Here is a 21190-nt window from a genome sequence, read left to right as displayed (position 1 = left end):
GTTGCAAACCAACTGGAGTCCCGCCTCCCATTGCCGGCTTTTGGAAGATTGATTGGTCAGAGGTCCAATCACTATTTATTTTGGCACCAACGTGACCAACCAGCGAAGAAGTCTGTTACCCGCAGGAAATACTGTTAGTGTGATTCGACCAATCAAATGGAAGAGCATCTCACATTTGACCAATGAGCAACATGTTAAACACAATAACAGTTACCCCGACTTTCCATTGGATGGCACCATTCACCAACAGTAAGTGGATGATGAGGCACCAAAGTCTGTGATTGTAACAGATCACTTTTAGTTACCCTTGGAGATTACTTCTTTCTGTTTTTGCATATAGAATTGCCCAACATAACTTCTAAGGAAGTTTTAAAAAAACATCTTGATGTTTCAAAGTAACAGATTTTTTTCCTGAAATGTGCCATATGTATGAGAAAAAAAATCTTTCTAGAATTTATATATTTATATTTATTATAATAGCACATTCAAAAATGAGTGAAAGCTGGTGTCTGTTGGTATGGCAAGACCACAAGGCAGATATTGCTTATATCTTTAAATTTAGAGCAAGTGCAATAAATGTTTTCATTGCAAGATCCTTATTACCATTTCAATGAGTTCCAATGAGTTTTTAATCTATCTTCTAATTTTTATGTAATTTATATTAACAAAGTGACATGCTGGTGCAGGTTCTTTAATGTTACATCGACACCGCCTGTAATTTTGTAAGTTTTTCTTGTTCATAAAAAAACAGGTTCCAATATCAAATAAAAAAATGTCTGCTGCACATGTTTTTCTGAAGCCTGAAACAAATAAACTCCTTTATGAAAGCCTCAAAAAGTAACAGTAGACGAAAGTACAGGTGAAAAAATTTATTGACAAATCATATCAAGTCAACTGTGACATGGTAAACAGGGTTTCTTTTTTATCATTCATGGGTACCTGAGGTCAGTGACATTAAACCCAGGAAACCACTGGTTGAGTGCATCCTAACTGAAACACATCCCCTCTACACAGAAGATAGTGGGTTAGAAATATGGGACTCCTTCAAAAATGTGATTTCAGTGCTTATGGAGGACAACTGTGAACTGATAATAGTAAAAAGAGATGAAATAGTCGCACACTATTACCTCCAGTTTGAATTATTGACTGCACAAAAGCTTTCTTCAGGCTGAGCAGTGTGGCTATTTTCCCCTTTTTACTACTGACACGCTCCACTACTCAGTACCTCGATGGGTAAGCTTATTATAATATTCTCAAATGAGTAAGAAAAAACGCTGGAAGCAGTAGTAAAAAACATTCAGTTTAAAGCAAGGCAAAACTTGTCTTTTTGATGTAGAGTAAAATGCAGAAACTATCAGGTAAGCGCATGAACACAGTGGGAGGTGGTTACTGGCAACACTTTACTCCTCCCACAGCTTTTCTCTGTGTCTAATATTGAGATTGGATGCGAACATTAGCTGCCAACAAGCCAAATCCCAGTGCCGTGATAACATAATGTTTTTATAGGCAAGCAGTTGTAAAATGCATTGATCCTACCTTGGACGAGGTCAGAGCTACAGTGCCAGCAACAACTGTAACTCAAGATTTAATTCTCTGCTTTCCTCAGCAAACCAGCGCTGAGATTACTGTTGTGCAGGGTTGGGGAGTAACTGATTACATGCAACAGGGTTATAGTAATCAGGGTTTTAAAAAATAATTGGCAACTCTAATCCATTACAGCTACTGTGAACACAGAAATCAGAGTACAGTTGCTGAGAAAAATGGTGATGACCCTATGAATTACTTGAATGTGTTTAGACAGGAAATTGAGATACTAATATGATTTTACACATCTTAAAATAACAGCTGTATAATAGTTGTAGATAAAGATAATAACAGAACCAAATTGCAGCCTGTAAATTGTAGAAAAAAAGTGTAAATTTCAATACATATCATGGATTTAGAGGCAAAGTAATCCAACAGGAAGATTTATCAGACGTTACTGATAATAATTTGCATCAGGTCATCAGTAATCTGTAATGGATTAGATTTTGAAAGTAAACCAACCGTGGTACAGTGCCACATGTAGGTAAAATACTTTCCTCTACAAAATAAAGGTTGTTCTTTGGCAATCTTTTTAATTAACACACATTATCAAAACAAGTAACTACCCCTAAACCAATAATAATAGAATATCCTAGAATATTTTACCGATTCATCTAAAATAACTCACACCACAAATCATTTCATCAAGTTAGAGGGTTGTATGCGCATATGACAGATCTTAGCCGAATAGCGAGATCTTTTTTTTAACAACGAAAAGTGCAATTAATCTGTTTTGTTGGAAAGTGCCATTATTTCACCTTCGCACAGTTTAAATGACAAATGAGCCTTCATGTTTGCGTGGCTACGGTGAAGTGCGACAGTCGGAGGGGATCCAGTGGAGGGAGGGATGATGAAGAAAGGCACAGAGTGGGGTTCCTCCATCTCGTCTTCACTCCTGCAGCTTGAACTGGAAAGAGCTGGTGCTCCAGTGGCTGGTGTCACAGTTGAGCATGGTGCGCTCGGTGAAGGTCACATTCCCTGCTGCGTCTATCAGGATAATGGTGTTGGTCCTGAACAGGCAGGGACACAGGGGGCACAAACAAAAACAGACAAATGATACACTGTGTGTGTGTGTGTGTGTGTGTGTGTGGGGGGGGGGTTGTTGTCAGAGACTTACACAATTCACAAGACAACATAAACCATTTGGTGGACACTTTGATTTAAACCTTTAGTCCCACTGGGAAACAAACCCTTAACCCTGGCAGTGTTAGTGCCACAAAGCCAGTAGTTCTCAAATTTGGGAACTCACAAAGGTCCTTGAAGGAGGTTCCAGGGTGTACCAAGCAAAATTAAGTTTAATTTCACTATAATTTAATTCACTAGAAACTATGCCATTAAGACCTCCCCACCTACAATGTAGACATAACGTTATACAATCCAAAACTAAATCAAAAACGACAAAATTGTTCCCGCATAGAGGTCCCGGGGTAAAAATTGTATCAACTGGGGGTCCGTGGGGCCTAATTCGAGTCTATATGGGGGTCTGTGAAATGAAAACAATTGGCAACCCCTGCACTAAGCTACAGAAACAAGGCATATATATATAAGAGGCAGGGGTAACACTGAGGAGGACTATAACCATTTGACATTTGCATATTCACATTTTTCGGCATTTAGCCAACACACTTATCAATAGTGAACCGGTAGCGGCAGATAGTGTCTTGCTAAAAGTCACTTTGATGAAAGACACTTTGGCTGTTGCAGGGACTGAACCTATGACCTTTCGGCGACAGGACAGTCTCTGTGTCCACTAATCCACCGTGCCATCGCAGTACAGACGATCCCCTTTCATTTCCTTGCTGTGGAGGATGGATTACGCTGGGGATTTTTATGCACAAAGAGCTCTGTGATCGCTGTCAGTTACCTCAGGGGGGTGGCAAACGGGGGAAAACAGGCAGAGAGAGATAATTGGTGGGTGGAGGACACTGACCTTGTGCCATAATGAGGACTGCGAACACACACCGCTGACAGGGCCTGCAGCATGGACTTGCTGTAGCCCTCGCCCTGGCTCTCCTGGGCTGGGTCAGGTGTGTTCCTGTTAAACAAACACACAATACCCCCCTCTTTATAAAGCTTTAGAGTGGTGTGTGGAGGCCACTGTCTTTAGTACATCATTCACTGTCCCTCTTGTACCATATTTGAGTGAGCAATCAAGACTGTTAGCAACATCTGTAAGGTGCATGTGAAGTAAATTCACCTATGCAAGTGATCCATAGTCTCTCCCATCCTTCCCACCCATACAGTCTACTTAACATTTGTGTTGGCTGCATATGTTTATATAATCCTTCAACTGTTTTTTCTATTTTTGTTGCTTTATTATTGCATTGCTTTTATATTGTATTTTTGTGCTTATATTCTAATTTTCTTTTTTCCCTTGCTGTGTTCTCTTGCTTTTGTCGCTGCAACAACCCAGTTTCCCCATGGGGAGCAATAAAGTTTCATCTCATCTTATCTTACCATGTGGCAGAATGTACTCTGCCACTATGCTAGTTGTCAACATGTCTCTACACCAATACTACCAAAACAAATGTATGAGTTTTGACAAAAGTTTGACAGTGAAGTGAATGTGTAACATAAAAGAAACGGCCGGGCAGCGTACGGTCAGGCTGACTAAACCATTAGAGAGAGAGAAAGTGAATTACTATCTAAAGGGTGTTACGGTGTTAAAAGTTCACTGACTAAAAGCCAGGTCATTAGGATAATGTACGTGGGATGCTTAAGTCCTACTATTAGTCTGATATTAAGGGCTGAGCACTATCCCAGCCATACTGAAAGTGAGGACTTGTTTGTGGGTCCCATTTACTGGTTAGTGAAGCTGCCAGGCCTGTTTTATATCCATTCACAACTACTGAGCCTTCAACAGTGCTACAGAGTACTCTTAATAACCCAGACAATACAGTCTTCAAAAGGCATCTCAGTGAAGGAGTGTTCATCTTGGAGCATGACCCTTCATCATAATGTTCAACATCTACAGATCCCACAGATCCCACTGCAAAACTATGGCCCTTGGTAACTTTTTCATGATAAGGACTGCAAAAGACAATGGGCCTCACTCACAAACCCTATCTTGAATTATTCTTACTTTTATTCTTGAGAAAAGCATTTAAGATGAAATCAGTGGATCTAAGCCTTATGTTTCCCAAAATTAATGTAGACTACAACTGAAGTAAAGTAGGGAATGGAGAGGCCGGCCACTCACAGCTCCTCGTTGTTGAGGACGTTGAGCAGCTCCTGCACCAGGCCATCACAGGACAGGGACTGGTTGTTGACAACGCTGCTGAACTGACACTTGCCCTGCTGCAGTTTCCTCCATGGAGTCTCCAGCAGCGAGTTACTCAAGCCGTAGATCCCTGCTGAAACGCCCGTGCACGTGCACACATGGACAAAAGCAACACAGACAAAACAGTCAGGCGTGCACGTGCACAAATACATGTATGCATGCACACGGTTAGTGACCTTCTAGCATGTCATTCAATGAATAAACCTACTGAGAGTAAGATCAAGACAGAAATATGCTAACATCTGTAGGCCATAGGCCAAGCTGGAGAGGTAAGTGTGAAATGAACTGTTTCTACAGCAACCACATAAAACACAGACCTGGTTTTAGATGGATGGGCTCGGGGCTGCCTCTGTTTCCATAGTAACACACAATGTCTTCTTTGGCTCTGCATGGGACACAGTAAGATGGTAAATTAGAAAGGGCATTTAGTGATGATTAAACTTCATTGTCTAATTATGAGGGCCGTTTCAAGAGTCACATGTGCTTCTACGCTACTGAAATAAACAAAAATACAGCATAGACAAATAATAATAATAATACGTTTATTTATATAGCACCTTTCAAGAACAGACGTCACAAAGTGCTTCACAACAACACAAAGAACAAAGAAAGCAAAAATAATACACAGAGCAGCAGACAGTAATTGCAGACATCCAGCTAAAAACACAAGACATCCCAGAAAAGGATAAAGAAAAATTAAACAAAAGCAAGTCTAAACAAATGGGTCTTGAGCTGCTTTTTAAAAGTGTCCACCGTGTCCACTGATCTTAAGACCAGTGGGAGAGAGTTCCAGAGTTTAGGAGCTACAACCTCAAAAGCACGGTCACCCTTTGTCTTAAGCCTCGGGCGAGGAACAAACAACAAACCCTGGTCAGAGGACCTCAGAGTCCTACTGGTACTATGAGGCTGCAGCAGCTCTTTAATGTAAGCAGGTGCCTGATCATGCAAGGCTCTGTACGTGGTAACAAGAATCTTGAACTGGATTCTAAATTTGATGGGAAGCCAGTGTAAGGACATCAGGATTGGTGTTACATGAGAGCTTTTGGAGGACTTGGTAAGAAGCTTGGCAGCAGCATTTTGGACCACTTGTAAACGGTTTAGGGACGTGTTGCTAAGACAGGTGAAAAGAGAATTGCAGTAATCAAGACGGGAGGAAATAAACGCATGTATAATCATCTCCATCTCAGTTATGGACAGAATGGACCTGAGTTTGGCAATGTTTCTCAGCTGGTAGAAACAAGAACGGACCAAACAATTTACATGTTGGTCAAGATTCAAAGCCTGGCCCATAGAAACGCCTAGATTACGGAGGGTATCTAGGTGGTAAAGGAACACTCTTTTCTGGGAATCATGCTAAATGAGTGCTCTTTAGTTGTAAGGGGTAAAATTGAATATCAAAAGTACAGCATTCAGTATTCTTTCCTTAATGACTGATTTTCTTTCAGAAAATAGGAATTAAGAAGCCTGTTTCATCTGCAGCGGCAATTCAAATGAGAAAATAAATCTAATACAATGGTTAATTGCAGCATGAGAATCTTATCCTTAAAGGAACAAACTGGTAAAATTAAGAGCTTCAAATACAAATTAGTGCAGCAAACACCTTTCAATACCACAAAACCTTTTAGTTATGGTGTTAGATCTCTTTGCGCAGTCCCTGGTTACAGGAAATTCATTCAAACTGTAAAACCTGTCTGACATCAAGGGCATCTATGAGTGCTTTGGTACAGGAGACTGAATAATAAATTATGACCAAATCCTTTGAACTGGTTGGGGAATGAATTTTTATGTCAATTTTATGACAGCCACACCAGTGGCATCAGTCAATTTGAAATCTGGTGCAATACTGCATCAACAGCTAACCCGGAAAGTTTCCCAGCAAAGGACTGGCTAGACGAGACTAGAATATCACTGCTGTCCCTGTACCTCTTCAAGAGAAATCACTGGAGCATTTTAAAAGCCAAAATACCAATTGGGTAGAGGATCTATATGTCATGTATAACAAAAACATGTTTGATTAGGCCCAAAAAAATTGCATATGATTTTTGAATTCCCCCCCCCAGTGTCAACTGATCATTGTGACATTTTTTTTTTATCCTTGTGGCATCCACAGTGGAGGAATTTCACATATAAGATATTGGCTTCGAGAAGCCAGTTGAGATGCATTTCCTTGGTTTGCATACGTTGTATCCTAAGATTTGGTATATTTCAGATCTTTAATTTGTCTCTGCCTTATGCACCAGTAGGCGTGAAGAGGATAAGTAAGTAATGTGCTAATCAAAGTTAGAGAAGTATTAGCATCACTGAAGTCTTGCTATGACTTGGCATGATGACACGTTTCTCGTTTCATGTTTTCTCAGCCTAAATATGAAGGCAGACAAGATTATTATCTTTTAGGGGAAACCAGACAGATAGCCAGAGTGATAAAATCCATGATGTGATGCGATTACTTGACAATAATCAATATGCCTGTATCTAGTGTTTTGAAATGTAGGTGGTGAGTGGAGTAATTTAGATCATCTAATCATAATTAATCAGTTATCATGCACTTCCTTCACAATGCGTGCCATGCTTTCCTCGGGGATATTCTGCAGTAAACATTAATTTCTTTTCAATCTCAGCAAACAGTCGAGGACTGAAGGAATAAAAGGATCACATATCAGACATGAGGAGCTCAGCTATCTCCCATTCGTTCCATTCAATTAATTAGGGACAAATTTGCGTTTGCGTTTGTGCCTGGTGAGTCATTAAGCGCTGGGTGAAACAGTTGCTCCTGTGCAGAGGCCATCTCTGTCTGTTTGCATGAGAGCTTCTCTTATCGTGTGTACATTTCCTGGGGCAGAGGGTTTTCAAAAGGCAGGACACCGTACGTCCGAGCGGCTGTGGGAAAATACTGAAAGCTCTAGGTTGACATTACACCATCTCTCAGACAACAACAAACCAATGACCTTATTATTGTTCCCAGACTTGTAGCCAAACCAAAATGGAACATTTGATATTGAGAAAACAACAACTTTTTCTCTGTTCCTAGGGTAACTGTGAACACAGCAGCATTGGCTGATGTTGACTTGGGTTGATACTATCCCCCCTCATGCATGCAAACAGTGGCTACTCAATAGGAACCAGATGGTATTGTAACCTGAACGGAGATAGGAGACTTTATAAAGCCTTCTTATCTCTGTTGTCAATTCTGCTATAGGCACACACAATGCATAAAACAGCATTTAGATGTACGTATCGTGGCTTAAACTCGACCATGCCAGCCAAGGGCCGGCATGGTCGAGGTGTCTAGGTATGCAGTTTGTCTGTGATGTGCATCAAATTGACTGTGGAGGCAGCAGGTGGAGGATTTGGAGAGAGATAGCTCTATTTCTGCTATTTGAAGCTGGCAAGAATATCAGAAGTCCCATCAGGTGTACTGTGGGTTGATTTGGGCTGAAATGAGGGAACAGCGGGAGGTTGAGGCCACTGGGCAGGGAGAGAACGAGGAGGGAAGAGTCGGAACAGGCTTTTTCAGATCTCTGTCAGAGAGGCAATCAGTATGCTGGCTGGGAGATGTTCTAATGAACAGTCCTCTATGCTGAAGCTGCAGTGCAGTTTCCCTACCGCCAGCTGTGGTGTAGTTGCCTGGAGATGGTTGGATGAGCTTTCAACATTACCAGTGTGCAGAATGTAGATGGGCATGTGGGGGAGCTTCTGGGCAAAGACAACATCAACTCTCATATCCACTCACACAGACCCATGCACACACACATGCAAAAGCTCTGGACTGACAAAAAGCTTAAAATTTGTTTTGTGCTCGTTCGCTTGTTTTTATTTGTATTTATGTCCTTTGACACTGTGCAAAAGCACTTCACGATTAACCTGTTTTGTTAAAAGCTCTTTCTCAATTAATCTGACTTACCCAGTGATCAATATTGCTGATATGGTGGTACCACATTTCATCATCAGCTATGTGACCTCAAGGTGACTACTGGAATACTGACTGACCATAGTGGATTAATTAGTCTATCGCAAAATAGAATCCTACTTAGGCAATGTCAAATTCTTATAGAAGTATAATTATCTCTAATTAAGTAATGGAATCTTATCGAGCTTGACCGTCTCAGAATAGCAATATTAGTCCACATTAGATCACAAAGTCTTTCATGGCAAGAGAAAGTAAGGGAAATCTAGTGGGATGCAGAGCTCCTCTGTGAACAATAAATATGTAAAATATGACCCCATACTTTACTGTGAAGCCAGAATTAACAGAATTTCCTTTCTGCCAGCCATCTGGATTCACTCATTAGACAATGAAGTGCTCTTCTATGTAATATCCATTAACTAAGAGTCAACTCTATTAACAAAAACATACATATTTTCCCCTATGGGTAACTGTACCGGCATTGGGAAACGACAAATATTCATAGCTGTTCCTCATCAAAATCTTAGAGTTCATCCACCCATGATACTAGCTCTGGAATGTGCATATCTGATGCACCACTGTTTTTCTTTTTCAGCCCAAACAAGTTTCTGCCAAGAACTACAACACATGGTTTAAGGCCATAAGATCAAACCACTTTTAAAGTTGTTTTTATAAAATAGGCAAGCTCTGCTTGACTGAAAGTGTATTTAGAGGGGCATTTCTTTTCAGGCAAACATCAGAGGGGATGTTCATTAAAAGGGATAATCTCCGGGCATTGACTTTAAAGCAAGAGTGACATGAAGTGGGATCAAAATCCAAAGCTATAGAAAAGTCAGATGGAGTCTTGGATATGGAATCAGGAGAGCATCAAGCTGAGAACATCTGAGATCAAATTTAAATATATATGGCATTGGTTCCACCGAGGCAAGGCTGTGTGCAGTGCTCTGGGAAATGCATGGCTGCCAACGACTGAATCACTTGCATGTAAAACTCAATCCAACATGGTTATAGATTATTAATCAAGGCGATATTGGTTTAACAAGCAGCACAATTAAAAACGAGCAATACATTAATCATGGCCATGTAGACTGGAAAGATTTTAATGTCTGTTTCTCTGGGTTTTGAATATAAGTGTACACCCTTTCCCTCATCTGCATCCCAATGAGGAAGATCACACAAATTATAAAACTAAGAGAAGTCAGGGAATGTTTAAAAATGGCTGGCACATCCTGTCCCCCTACCACCGCCACATCATAAATCATGTCTCTGGTTACAGATGAATGAGAAACACTCTAATTGTAATATAGAGCTACTCTCCATTCCCTAGATGTAGTTATTGATTCGGAAACAAACTAGACGCCTTATTTCCTCTGGGCTGGCGGACACCCACTATTGTGGAAAACAAATAGGCTGGTAATGATGGCGTTTATTAAAAAAGATGTAGGCATGCCTTCTGTTGCTGTCATCTCTATCTGCAGCGGACGTGGCTCCCATCAGACGTAGATGTGGGGGGACCAGCAAGTACATACACACCACAAGGCTCTGTTGAGCGAGTCTAGCCCCAGATGACTGCACAGACAAGGCATAAGGCACTGTCAAGGCATGAATACATATCTTTCCCTTTGTTGGTGTCTCGTGAGCGTGTGGTGGCACCTTATCCATTCATTAAGGAGTATTGCTGCGGGGGCAGCGCAAGCAAGCGTCTAAACTACCACAGCTCCTGCTCATAACAAGGACATTTGCATATCCTGATGGCTTTAGCCTATCAAAGAATCCACAGCTGAGCCATCTACCTGCTGTTACAACACTACAGTGGAGATGCTAAGCTCTTTGTGGATGTCGGTGTCAGACCGTCTATGTGTTAGCTCTGTGATGGACTGGTGACCTGTCCAGGGCATTTCCCCCGTCTTCCGCCCAATGCATGCTGGGATGACCCTGAATGAATCAATGAATAAATCCACTATGGGTTTTTGAAGGCCGATACCGATATTTCTGTATTGAAGCTGCCGATATTTTGTGCTAATATTCAATGTCTTTAAATTGGACCATTTTGATGCTAAAAAAAAAAAATCTAAAAACTTACAAGTATTTCCCCCAGAATTCTTAGATGCAATGCAACTCATGGACTTGGAAAGTAACTTGTTCACTCATTCACTCATTCACATACTCATGATTAGCCTATGTGACCCCTAATGGCCTTTAGGAGGCATGGCAATGTCTACAGATGACACTTAACAGGGATAATTGACTCACCTCCTCTGCTGAACTATGTAGGCTGCTTTGCTTCCATGGCACTGTGTGTCCTTGTTTTTCTTGGCATTTCAACCATGGGACACTAAAATTCTCCTTTGAAGTCTAGGATAATAATAATACATATAGCCACTGCCATTAGCGGAGTCCAAGCCCATGGGGAAAATTATTTGACAGTGAGAAAATAAGCTTGATTCATCATTTTGGAAAAGTTCTATATGTCAAAGATTGAATATTTGGTTAAAGTTCTTCAACTGCAATGGAATGGGGCCTGTCATAATGCCATTTGAAAAATTGCCAATTTTGGCCTTACGGTACAGATGTAGAGTGCAACCAAATGTGGCCTGACACACTCTCTGATGTACAGATCATTTAAGGCAGAAAAAGAAGAAGAGGAGGAAGAAGAAGGATCCTAACAAAAACCACAAAACATCATCATCATCACGCATTACTAGATTGGAATCTGATCAAATTGTTGCATTAGGATCAACTCAAGAGCTTCCTATAGACAACAAGGGTAGTATTGATCAATTCTACAATAAATTTGTAATCAGACAGAATCAGATCGGAGGTGGACAGCACTGACTGGCTGATATCAGAGTTTATAAGCCTGATATATTGGCACATATTTTTTTTTAGATTTCATTTTTAGATTTCATTTCATTAGACAGTTCAAAGTTGAGAGAGATAGGAAAGGGGAAATGTATATATCGGTCTAACCTAAAAACAATATCCGGAAAAAAGTGTGCAGGAGGGGATGTATGAACATAAGAAAGTCCTTCCAGATCCTGCTTGAGGTCATGTTACCAGGATATATGGGTCACGACACTAAAATCCACTAGGAAAACCTTGATTTTTTTGCCTGCAGGAAGACAAAGGGGGAAGAGTGTTGCAGCTGAACCTCGAACCTCTAAATGGCAGAAACCGAGACCTGTTTCCATGCCAATAGTACGTCTACAGGGGCCTCCTCCATGACAGCTGTCTTGGTTTGCACTGTTCCCACTTTGATTTCTCTCTCTTTCTCTTCACCAGGTCACCAAATTAAATCACGTCAGGCTGCTGGAGAGGAACACAGTGAGACAGGGGGAAAAGGGGCAAAAAAAAAAAATCTCCACATTTAACGCCATCTAGCTTTTCTTCTCTTTGTCTAAAAACCCTGAAATATGAACAGGTGTTCCCTCAGAATTTTAATGCTGGCTCCCTCACAGCTCAACGTTTCTTTTGAGAGGAGCTTTATCTTTTCTATTCAGTCCTGCCTGCTTAGCACTCCAGAGATGAAGACGCTGCCTTTGTGGTTTCATCCCTAGTTTAGAGAAGACCAGAACACAGGGGAAGAGAGTTAAATCCATTCTCAAAGCGTTTCAAAGAGTCTCAAAGAGTTAAAACCCCTTCTCGCACAAGCATCTGCTAATCTGCTTGGGCTGCAAACCTCAAGAAGTCACTGCATACCACCCACGCCTTTGGCTCACTACCCCACAGGGCGGTGTAATAATGTAATTGTTTTGACCTTTGAACTTCTCCTACCCTCTCAGGTTGATTTGTGTATGGAATATAAAGTTCACCATATGTAGAGTATCATCAAGAAGGGACTGCTGCTCTGTGGAAGGCAGGTACGGATTTTCAGCCAAACCGCAGTGTAAAGATTTTCACTCCTTCACCCCACCCTTGACTCAGTTTTACCGGGGGGTGATCCAGGCCACAAGCATACGCTCGGATGTATTTCACCACACCTTTCACTCACTTGAACTCCGCTGTGATGAGGTTGAAGCCGTTGTACAGGTGGCTTTCTGTCGACACCTTCTTCAGGTAGGAGTAGCTGTCCAGATCCTTCTCTATAAGGTAGTTAGACACCAGGAATCCTGCAGGACGCCAACAACACAGAAGAAGTTAAAAATGAATGCTTCTTAATTGTTATAAAACAGTATCTGTCAGTTAGGAGGGTAGTATGCTACTGGAGGGTGTACCTGTGCTAATGTTAACAAACTGGTTAAGCATGCTGGAGACGCTTTGAGAGCCTTGAAGGGAAGTAAACAAATTAGAAAACTGCTATGACACAAAGAGGTGTTTCCCTCAGGGACGTGATCATCTGCAGTGGACAGCTGGGGAGGCAGTGGAGGAGAGACATAAATGAGGCCAGTCAGACTGACAACACCTTTGTTTTTTGTAGAGCTGGTCAGAGGGCACTCAAAATTGCAGCTCATGGCCACATAATCCCTACCGAGTTATAAAATCATTACACAAATTGCACATAAATTTGAACCATAAGTCGACAAAAAATTGTATGGGAGATGGGAAAATAATTGGTAAAAGGATATACTGTCACAGAAATACAATGCATTTGAGGTGCAGCCAGCATGCAGGATCCTTCATAGGAGACTGTGGAAACTTGACATGGGTGTTATGCTTGTTATGAGTGTATTTGTTATATGTTCACGGCTGACTCACCTCGTCCCTGTGCATCAGGGTTGGCCCGTCCTTCCAGGTAATTGGTGATTGCGGCCAGCTTGCCCCTCTTGTTGATCCCCAGCCATGATCCTCCTTCCTTACCATATTCCAGGTCCAGGCCTGGAAACAGAGTAGGAGCATGATTACTACATCCAGCTCATACATGCATTAAACTTCTCAATATTTCTGCTTATGGGTGTGTGGCAGAGATGTTCACAGGGTTCATATATGCTTTACAATCCATAGTCCATCCCCAGATTTCATTATGGGACAGAAAAATACAGACATAAACTAATGACGCGACAATGGCTCGACTGAAATAATCTACAGAAACTAAAAATCAACAATTAGGAACAGAATATAAGGCCTGCAACTGAAATAGGATTTCGTGCTTCGTCGTGTTGTCGAGGATTATGTTTAAATCCATGCTTTAAGATGACTTCTGACTGAGTGTCCTTGTGTATATTTTTGGTGATTATGCAATAAAATAAATCCATCACTAAATCAGTATTTTCTTGGAAACGGTGGGGCAGCAAACGTCTACTACACTTCCTGGTAATCAATAAAGACAGGTCTACTTCCACTGACACTGACCCAGAGAGCCGAGGGGTCTTATTCCTCTGGGAGTGGACGGAAAGCTAGCTAGATCCCACAGGGAGCTATAGCTTACTCCCCTCTCGTCATGCTATGTCTCCTTCAGGCCCCCGCCACTGCCCCCGGTCTCTCAGATAAGGCATAGCCATTTATTTCTGTCACATCGCATAAAAGTAGCCATCAATTAGAGGCCCACTACTGGAGTCCTGACCCTTCTATTACAGAGGGGAGAGGAGACTGATGAACAACAAGGCTATCTCTGCGTTTCCTCCTTCAGCAGAAAAAGGGATGATTGATTTCCTCGGCTTGGCTGTATTGTGTTTTGGACATCAGTCAATTAAATATAGTTTACTGTGGGTGGGGATGCTCGGTGACTGAGTAGAGGAGAATTGGATTCTGAGGTGAAGAAGATGGATATTTCATTGAATACTGAAAGCCATATTTAGCTTTGAATACAACAATATTAAAATGCGTGTTATGTATTAAAGTCTAACAAATATTACATTAGTCTAAATGTAACATAAATTGGTCTATGTATATCATAAGAAAACCTGTTTAGATATAAAGCCTGCACTTCAGAACACAAATAAGTGTTCCAACTTCTCAAGTATCTATTTATTTTCTGTAATAAATTAAAGAGGTGACTCATTCAATGTTGCAAAACCATAGAGCTGATTCAAACCAACAATTAACTAAAAAAAGGGGCATTTTTCTCTTTCAGCCAGTGTGCTGTGGCTCTATCTACTTAATAAATAGATGGACTGATTCATAGGGGACACAAAAGTCCATTAATTCAGGACATTGTTGTGATGACATGGTTATGCGTGGTAGTGAACTAATGGATGCTTGGTCTTACTATCAGCCTTGAGACATCGCATGTAGAGACTTACCACTGAGGATCTCGCTGTTGGTTGTCCAAAAGTCTGCAGCTTTGGACGGCCTGTTGTAGAACTCATCTCTGTTTGCAGCCAAAATTAGCCTGAAGAGATGGAGAGAGGGAGAGAAGCCGTTTCGTTATTTCGTTCATCCCCTGACTCTTTTTCCTTCGTTCTTGACGGGAGCCAATGAAGTGTATGGGGAGGACCGTCAAGGGTCTTTACAGCAAATCCATCATCAAGAACTCATTCATCATCATCAACACCTCACATCCCCTCCCCTCATATTCTGCTTTCCTTTATCTTCCTTCTCTATCTTCCTTCACATCTATTGGTTACATACTGTGACTATGACCGAATCTAGAAATATAAGTTCTATTGCTGCACTCACTGTTGTCAGCTAAATACCTCAATTTCTGAATGCAAACTCACAGTAATCAATCATCCTTTCTCTATCACTCTCCCATAAACTCACATATCCCCATTCTCTAGAAATGTGTCAACACAATCCAACGATAGGTCTTTATCGTCCCCGGGATCTAGACAGTTGATCATTATGATAATAAGTTGGCAGACGGTCTTAAATTGATTGACGGTCTTAAATTGACTGTTGACGCCACCGACTCCATTTCCTGGAACTAACACTTCAGGCTCGCTGCTGTAACCTCTCTCTCCCCAATTTCATAGAGGCCTCAGATGTTACCAGGAGCCTTCAAGTAGCATGTTTTACAAATAAGACTGAGCAAGATGCAGAGGATAGGAAAGGTGGAGGTTATCAGGAGGAGGATGTCCTTTGATGGTGACCAAAGGGAAAAGGATCAAAAAGAAAAGAGCCAGCAAAAGAACGGGCCTCTGAACGGAGTTATAGACAACCAAGCTTATCAGATGGGAAGTAAAGTGAAGAAGACTTGTGACCCAAGTTCACCAGCCTCTGAGTACTAGCCACATCAGTGTAATACAGCAGAGCAGTGATATTATTTAAAATGTTTTTAACTTTAAACTTTTCAGGGACGGTTTGCTAAGCACCATCTTCTTTTTCAGCAAGACCCTCCGTCAGTTACAAACCTTCACACCTGGGAGCTGCTCGGTGCAAAACTAGTCTTCTACTGCTGGCCATTAGGCAGCTTCATTAGAGCAATTAGCGGTTAAAGTGTAAAGTTTTTGGCAGCATCTTTGGTGCTAAGCGCTCATTGCTGTGGTGTTTCTGCACAGCCACAGAGTTCACTTGTCAATGTGTGTGCAGTACTCTGACGTGTTTTTCCTTGGATTTTCTGTTGATGAAGTCTAGCGCTTTTTAGGTTACCAGCATAAGTGGTGGTAACCTATTATGTTTCAAATGTTTCAACAAATTTCCAAATAACACCCATAAAGTCCAACAATTTTGCCCATTCAAGCCAGGTCATTGTCCACCTCTTGTCCTCATGTAGTGGACCCCAGGGCATTGCTGGAATGCAGCTATGGATTATTATTACTAGTAGTAGTATTAGTAGTATTAGCTAGTAGTAGTAGTAGTAGTAGTAGTATTCTTCAGTCCAAAAAAAAACACTTTTCTAATTTGGTAAATAGTCCTGGTGACTCATAACCTGGACACAAAGAATGGTTCTGATTGGCCCAATCATTTTTTTTTTATTTGCACAAAAAGTTGCACAAGTGATTGTAAAATCATGGAATAGTAATCAATCCACGTCGTATTCTACAGGTTGGTCAGAAACATCACTTTAAAGACATCTACTATGCCAGTTGCTGATATATTGAGATTTGCAGAAACTACAGCCACTTGAACTTAAGTTGTTTTGTGATATTAACAAAAACTCTAATACCCACAATTCCTTGCAGGGTAATCAGGGAATTAATTACTGGTAGCAGCTATATTTCCTTTGTCTGTTCAGCCATGGTGGCTGCTCAAGATAACCTCTGAGTTATTGTATTTATTCCAAACAAACCACTGTTGCTGCTGCTGACACATCGCTTCCTTTGTGCCAATGTTTTTTTTCCAGGAAAGAGTTGTGGGCTTCACATTATTGTTCAGCACATCTCTATAAACCACTAGTCACGTAGCAGCAGGCATACACACAATTCTTCATCCAGGTATCTGTCCTATGCAGCAATTTTGAAACAGCATACGATGCAATTGTTCCCTTGCTTCAGGGAAAAGGTGACCAGTCACTATTGTACCTCATGAATTCTGTTTACGTGACTGGTATGAATACCTAAGGTGTGTTGATAATAAACTACTATCTTTTGCACTGTGTATGAGAACCTAGTGTCCATGTGTCAGTATGCAGTGTAGTATGTAAGCTGTCAACATGTCCTTGCAACAATGCCACCAAGACAAAATGTTGTACATTATACAATAGAATTTGGCGAATAAAGTGACTGATGCAAATAGGGAGGGTCATCTTTTATCTCATATCACTAGAGCTAGCACAGAGGGCACCAGAAATCTAGGGCATTTTAATCATTCAGAAGGTGCAGCTCAAATCCCACACAAACACTGTACCAGCCTAATATCCGAATTAAGGGATTTTTCACCCATTATTTTGTTTTCCCAATTAAGAATTCAGATGGTACGATTTAACATAAGTCATCTGCATTAGCAACACACACAAACTAGTCATGCTCAATTAGACACAAGGACGATGGGTTTTTACATTTACCCTCCTCTCCCCGTACAAACTACCCGAACACATTGTTTACCGCTCTTTGACAAAGGCCAGTGCGATATGGATTAAAACACTCCAGAGAGGCATTTATTCAGGGCACTCAACACAGGTAGGAAGGGAAAAAAATTAGGCCAGTGAAATTTATTGACCTCTACAATAGCTGCATCTTCCTTGTGAGCTTGGTGGCAACGGCCCCCCTATTAATCTTTTGGAGAGCGATGGGAATGTGGATCCTGTTAAGAGCAAACAGATAGACCAAACTGACCTAATCGGGGTCAACCTCTGTGCATCAAAGGCTAATGATAGCCAGTTCCCATGGCACTCCGAGAGCCACCACTGCTCCAGAAACAAAGCTAACACTAATGATGCTACACAAGAGAGCATCTGTTATCGGATCCTGGGGGGAAATCACAAGCGAGCAGCTATGATCACAGTAAGAGTCAGCCAGCTGCATCATGTAGGAGGGATTGTGAGGAGCGGAGAGTTATCAAGGCCATTCATGATGCTTCACTCTGAATTCCAGCTTTTTATTCAACAATCCATAGTGGCTTGTGGATTTGGTATTGCAGCAGCCAAAATAATTTCTTAACTACCAAAATAGAATGATGCAACACTGATTGGCTACCACCCAATGTGGCCAGTAGAGTTGACAGATTTGCTAGCTAGAGCTCAAATCTACCTAGAGTTAGTTGTCCCCCAAAAACTATGGATTGGACTATGGATTGATCTCTGTCCATTTGTCCTCCGCAAGCAACGTCTCAAACACAGGTGATTGGGGGAATGATGTATTTCACCAATGTGTTCCAGCGTTTTTAAAATTACTAAAACTGGCCCACAGGGGCGCTGCAATTACAGGTCAAATTTAAAGATGTTTTCCCACACCGTATGTTGACACCGAATGACATGAAATTTTGTTCACATAATATGTTCCAGCTATACTTGTTCTAAATATAAATATTGAACCTTCCCTGATTCTGTCTTTCTTGAAAAAACGGTTTCCCCAAAAACGCTTGGGGGAAGACAGATCTGGCACATCTTATGGTAGCCATTGACATACTGTAAACAATAAAGACACATTTTCGCAACAGAACAAATGAGCTAGTCAATTACAGCAGAGATCCAACAGAAACATATATTGAAGAGGTAATATATCATAATAATAATGCTGCTTAGTCATTTGCCTTTTTGGTTTGAGAACAAAATGTGCTGTGACACCGGTCGGTTGCTCCTAGCACCGTCCTCCATCTCTGAGCAAATGAAAATGTTGGAAAAAGCAGAGTGCAGGCTGGAAAGTGAGTTTTGAAAGGCAGAAATATCAGCACCTGGCCAAGTAATCGTTGAGTCATTGGTATTGATCAACAACCTTATCAACCCGCTCCGGATATATTATGGTCATTTTGTGCTATGGGGCAGTAAAAATCTTACTTAATGCACCTTTAATATTACCTTGAACCTATTTAGTTTAAGTATGCAGAACATTCCTTTTGATTTACACATCACTGCAGCACAAGAGAACCATTTCTGCAAAGAGCAGGCTATATTTAGCACTGTTGTAACCCTATTAGGGCAGAGTATGTTTCACCTCTCCTGAGGTTCAGGTCTGAGTCAGTGCTCATACACACCTCTGCTGTGATCTCCTTAGGCTGGGTCAGACTCCCAGAGGGAAGGACAGAGATGGACTATGGCCAGGTAGAGAGCTCACTCTCAAGCTCAAGGGGATTATAATAAGCTGGGTTTGACATCGCACCGTAAGTCACATTGACTGCTCTTAGTCCACTGGTCTGTGCTGCCCATTGAGAGAAGTTAGCATTTACTGCAGGGTAGGGCACATGCAGGTTGCACAAAGATGTTGTGTATAGTAAGTCTAAATTGTGGCTATAGCTGAAATCAAGGGTTGGTCCACAATGCACTTCATGACCTTTTTTGAGCATGACCCATTTGGTTACAAAATATCATTATGTGCCTATCCTCTACTTCCTCAATTCCCAATTACTGTGCTGCATTTCGAATGGTTGGTTGTGAGCCAAATTTGCTCTCGAACATACCAACAGTGCAGTAAATATGAGCGTGAAGGTTTGCTGAAAGGGTTGATTGCACTACCTGTAGGCATTTTTGGATGCAGGTCGAGGGTCAAACTTGAAGAAGATGATACACATGGGTGTGTTGGGGGTTGAAGACAGGGTCTCACTCAGTCCACAGTGGCCTTCAAAGCTTAGTCATGATTACAATAGCTGAGAGAGAGAAGAGTATAGAAAAAACAACCAAGTAAACATCTGAGGTTTGAGTGCAGCTGTATGAGAGTATGGGTGTGGGTGTGAAGTTCACTGAACACATGTTTTCTGAACCAAGATCATGATCTGGAAAGACTGGGTTAGGTGTGTGTAAATTATGTACTATAGTATATGGATAACTACACCTGAAAACGCCTGTCTTTGTTATCAGCAAACCTACATACCTGGCAGAACATGACCTAAGACTGTTCCAAATTTGTAGGACCCATTGATAAATTCGAAATATAATTCACCAAGCAGCACTACATTTGATTTGCAATGCTTGCTTAAGACTTCTATGGTGTAGTGGAAGAAGATTGCAGGAATAACAAGTATGCATACCAAACTAACGAGAGGACCCAAACCAGTCCATCTTGTCGGTTATCGTTTAGACCTAACGTTACTCAAAAGGGTCAATTCTCTCAATCTCTATTAAGATGATTAGCTACGCAATTAATGCAACTATTGTAACTATTAACTCAGCCATACCACAAATCACAATGTCCTCCATCGAGGCTTGCTAGCTAACGAGGCTTGCTAGCTAATGTTAGCTACCAAGGTGGCTATCTGTAACTAGACTGTTAAACTGATTGTCTAACATGGCTTATTACATAACTACCTTACGATACAGAACGTAATTGATAGTAACTAACACTAAGCTAGCCAAACAATAGTAGCCTAGCTACAGTCTGTCATGTTGCACACCATAGTAATAAACACCATAGTAACAAGTGGGCTAGCAAACTAACATAGCCTTACAAAGACCAAAAAGTGGTTAAATACAGATATGGTCAGTTATGCTAGCATTATACTTTCTTCTCCAACGTAGCTTGCTAACCCAGGCAGGTAGCTAGCATTGTTACAGTCACACTGACAGGAAAGGAAACTAACAAAGTGTTAAGTTTAGCTATCAACCTAATCTTAGCTGTGCGACACATTAGATAGCATATAGCCAAAACGAAATTTCTTTATTCATCTTATTGTTTGCCAGCTTACTTAATAATGTACGAATTAACTGATGTTAACTGTTTAATGTTGACTAAGAAGTACTCACTGTCCCTCTCCAGTTGCTGTTGTCAACTGAACGGAAGGGTTGCTTAACAATCACATTGGGTTAACTCGCTTTGCCTCTCCGGCCGCTTCATGTGCTTTACATCGTGTATGAAGTTACAACCTCGGCCTGAATCCCGCCCACCCAGGCATTGTACATAGTTAAATCGAACGCATTTCCGACAGGGTTCCAACACTCACTGTGATTGGTCAGTTATAGGCAGTAGCAGAGCAGCACTAAACAGAAGCAGCGGCAAGAACCAAGTTTCAAGTTT

General features: G+C 41.3%; 1 protein-coding gene across 2 annotated transcripts; it reads right to left on the bottom strand.

Moving 5' to 3' along the window:
• Positions 1-862: 862 nt before the first annotated feature.
• Positions 863-20972, bottom strand: tango2 (transport and golgi organization 2 homolog (Drosophila)). 2 transcript variants are annotated; one of them, XM_071534311.1, is made up of 9 exons: positions 20920-20972; positions 19696-19826; positions 14948-15036; positions 13464-13583; positions 12760-12877; positions 5182-5249; positions 4784-4937; positions 3515-3619; positions 863-2594 (listed from the first exon to the last, which is right to left on the bottom strand). In XM_071534311.1, exons 2-9 carry the CDS (start codon positions 19749-19751, stop codon positions 2474-2476), a joined length of 831 nt encoding a protein of 276 aa, XP_071390412.1. In that variant the 5' UTR covers positions 19752-19826; positions 20920-20972; the 3' UTR covers positions 863-2473. The 2 variants fall into 2 exon arrangements, with proteins under 2 accessions (XP_071390412.1, XP_071390413.1); XM_071534312.1 differs by having other exon boundaries at positions 4784-4934.
• Positions 20973-21190: the final 218 nt, after the last annotated feature.

Source organism: Centroberyx affinis, unplaced genomic scaffold (assembly GCF_046629955.1).
Source record: "Centroberyx affinis isolate AG114_WGS23_722 - 3 ecotype Tasmania unplaced genomic scaffold, CSIRO-AGI_Caff_v1 ptg002513l_1, whole genome shotgun sequence".
In the NCBI taxonomy this organism is placed as follows: domain Eukaryota; kingdom Metazoa; phylum Chordata; class Actinopteri; order Beryciformes; family Berycidae; genus Centroberyx; species Centroberyx affinis.
Note: the sequence above shows the minus strand (reverse complement) of the source record. Positions and strands in the feature narration are given on the sequence as shown.

Excerpts from the sequence above, each read along its gene's own strand:
- tango2 (XM_071534311.1), bottom strand. The coding sequence starts at position 19,751 with ATGTGTATCATCTTCTTCAAGTTTGACCCTCGACCTGCATCCAAAAAT. Across the intron at positions 12,878-13,463 it reads CCCTGATGCACAGGGACGAG|GATTCCTGGTGTCTAACTAC; the intron begins GTGAGTCAGCCG and ends GGCGTCCTGCAG. Across the intron at positions 2,595-3,514 it reads AGTCCTCATTATGGCACAAG|GACCAACACCATTATCCTGA; the intron begins GTCAGTGTCCTC and ends CTGCCTGTTCAG.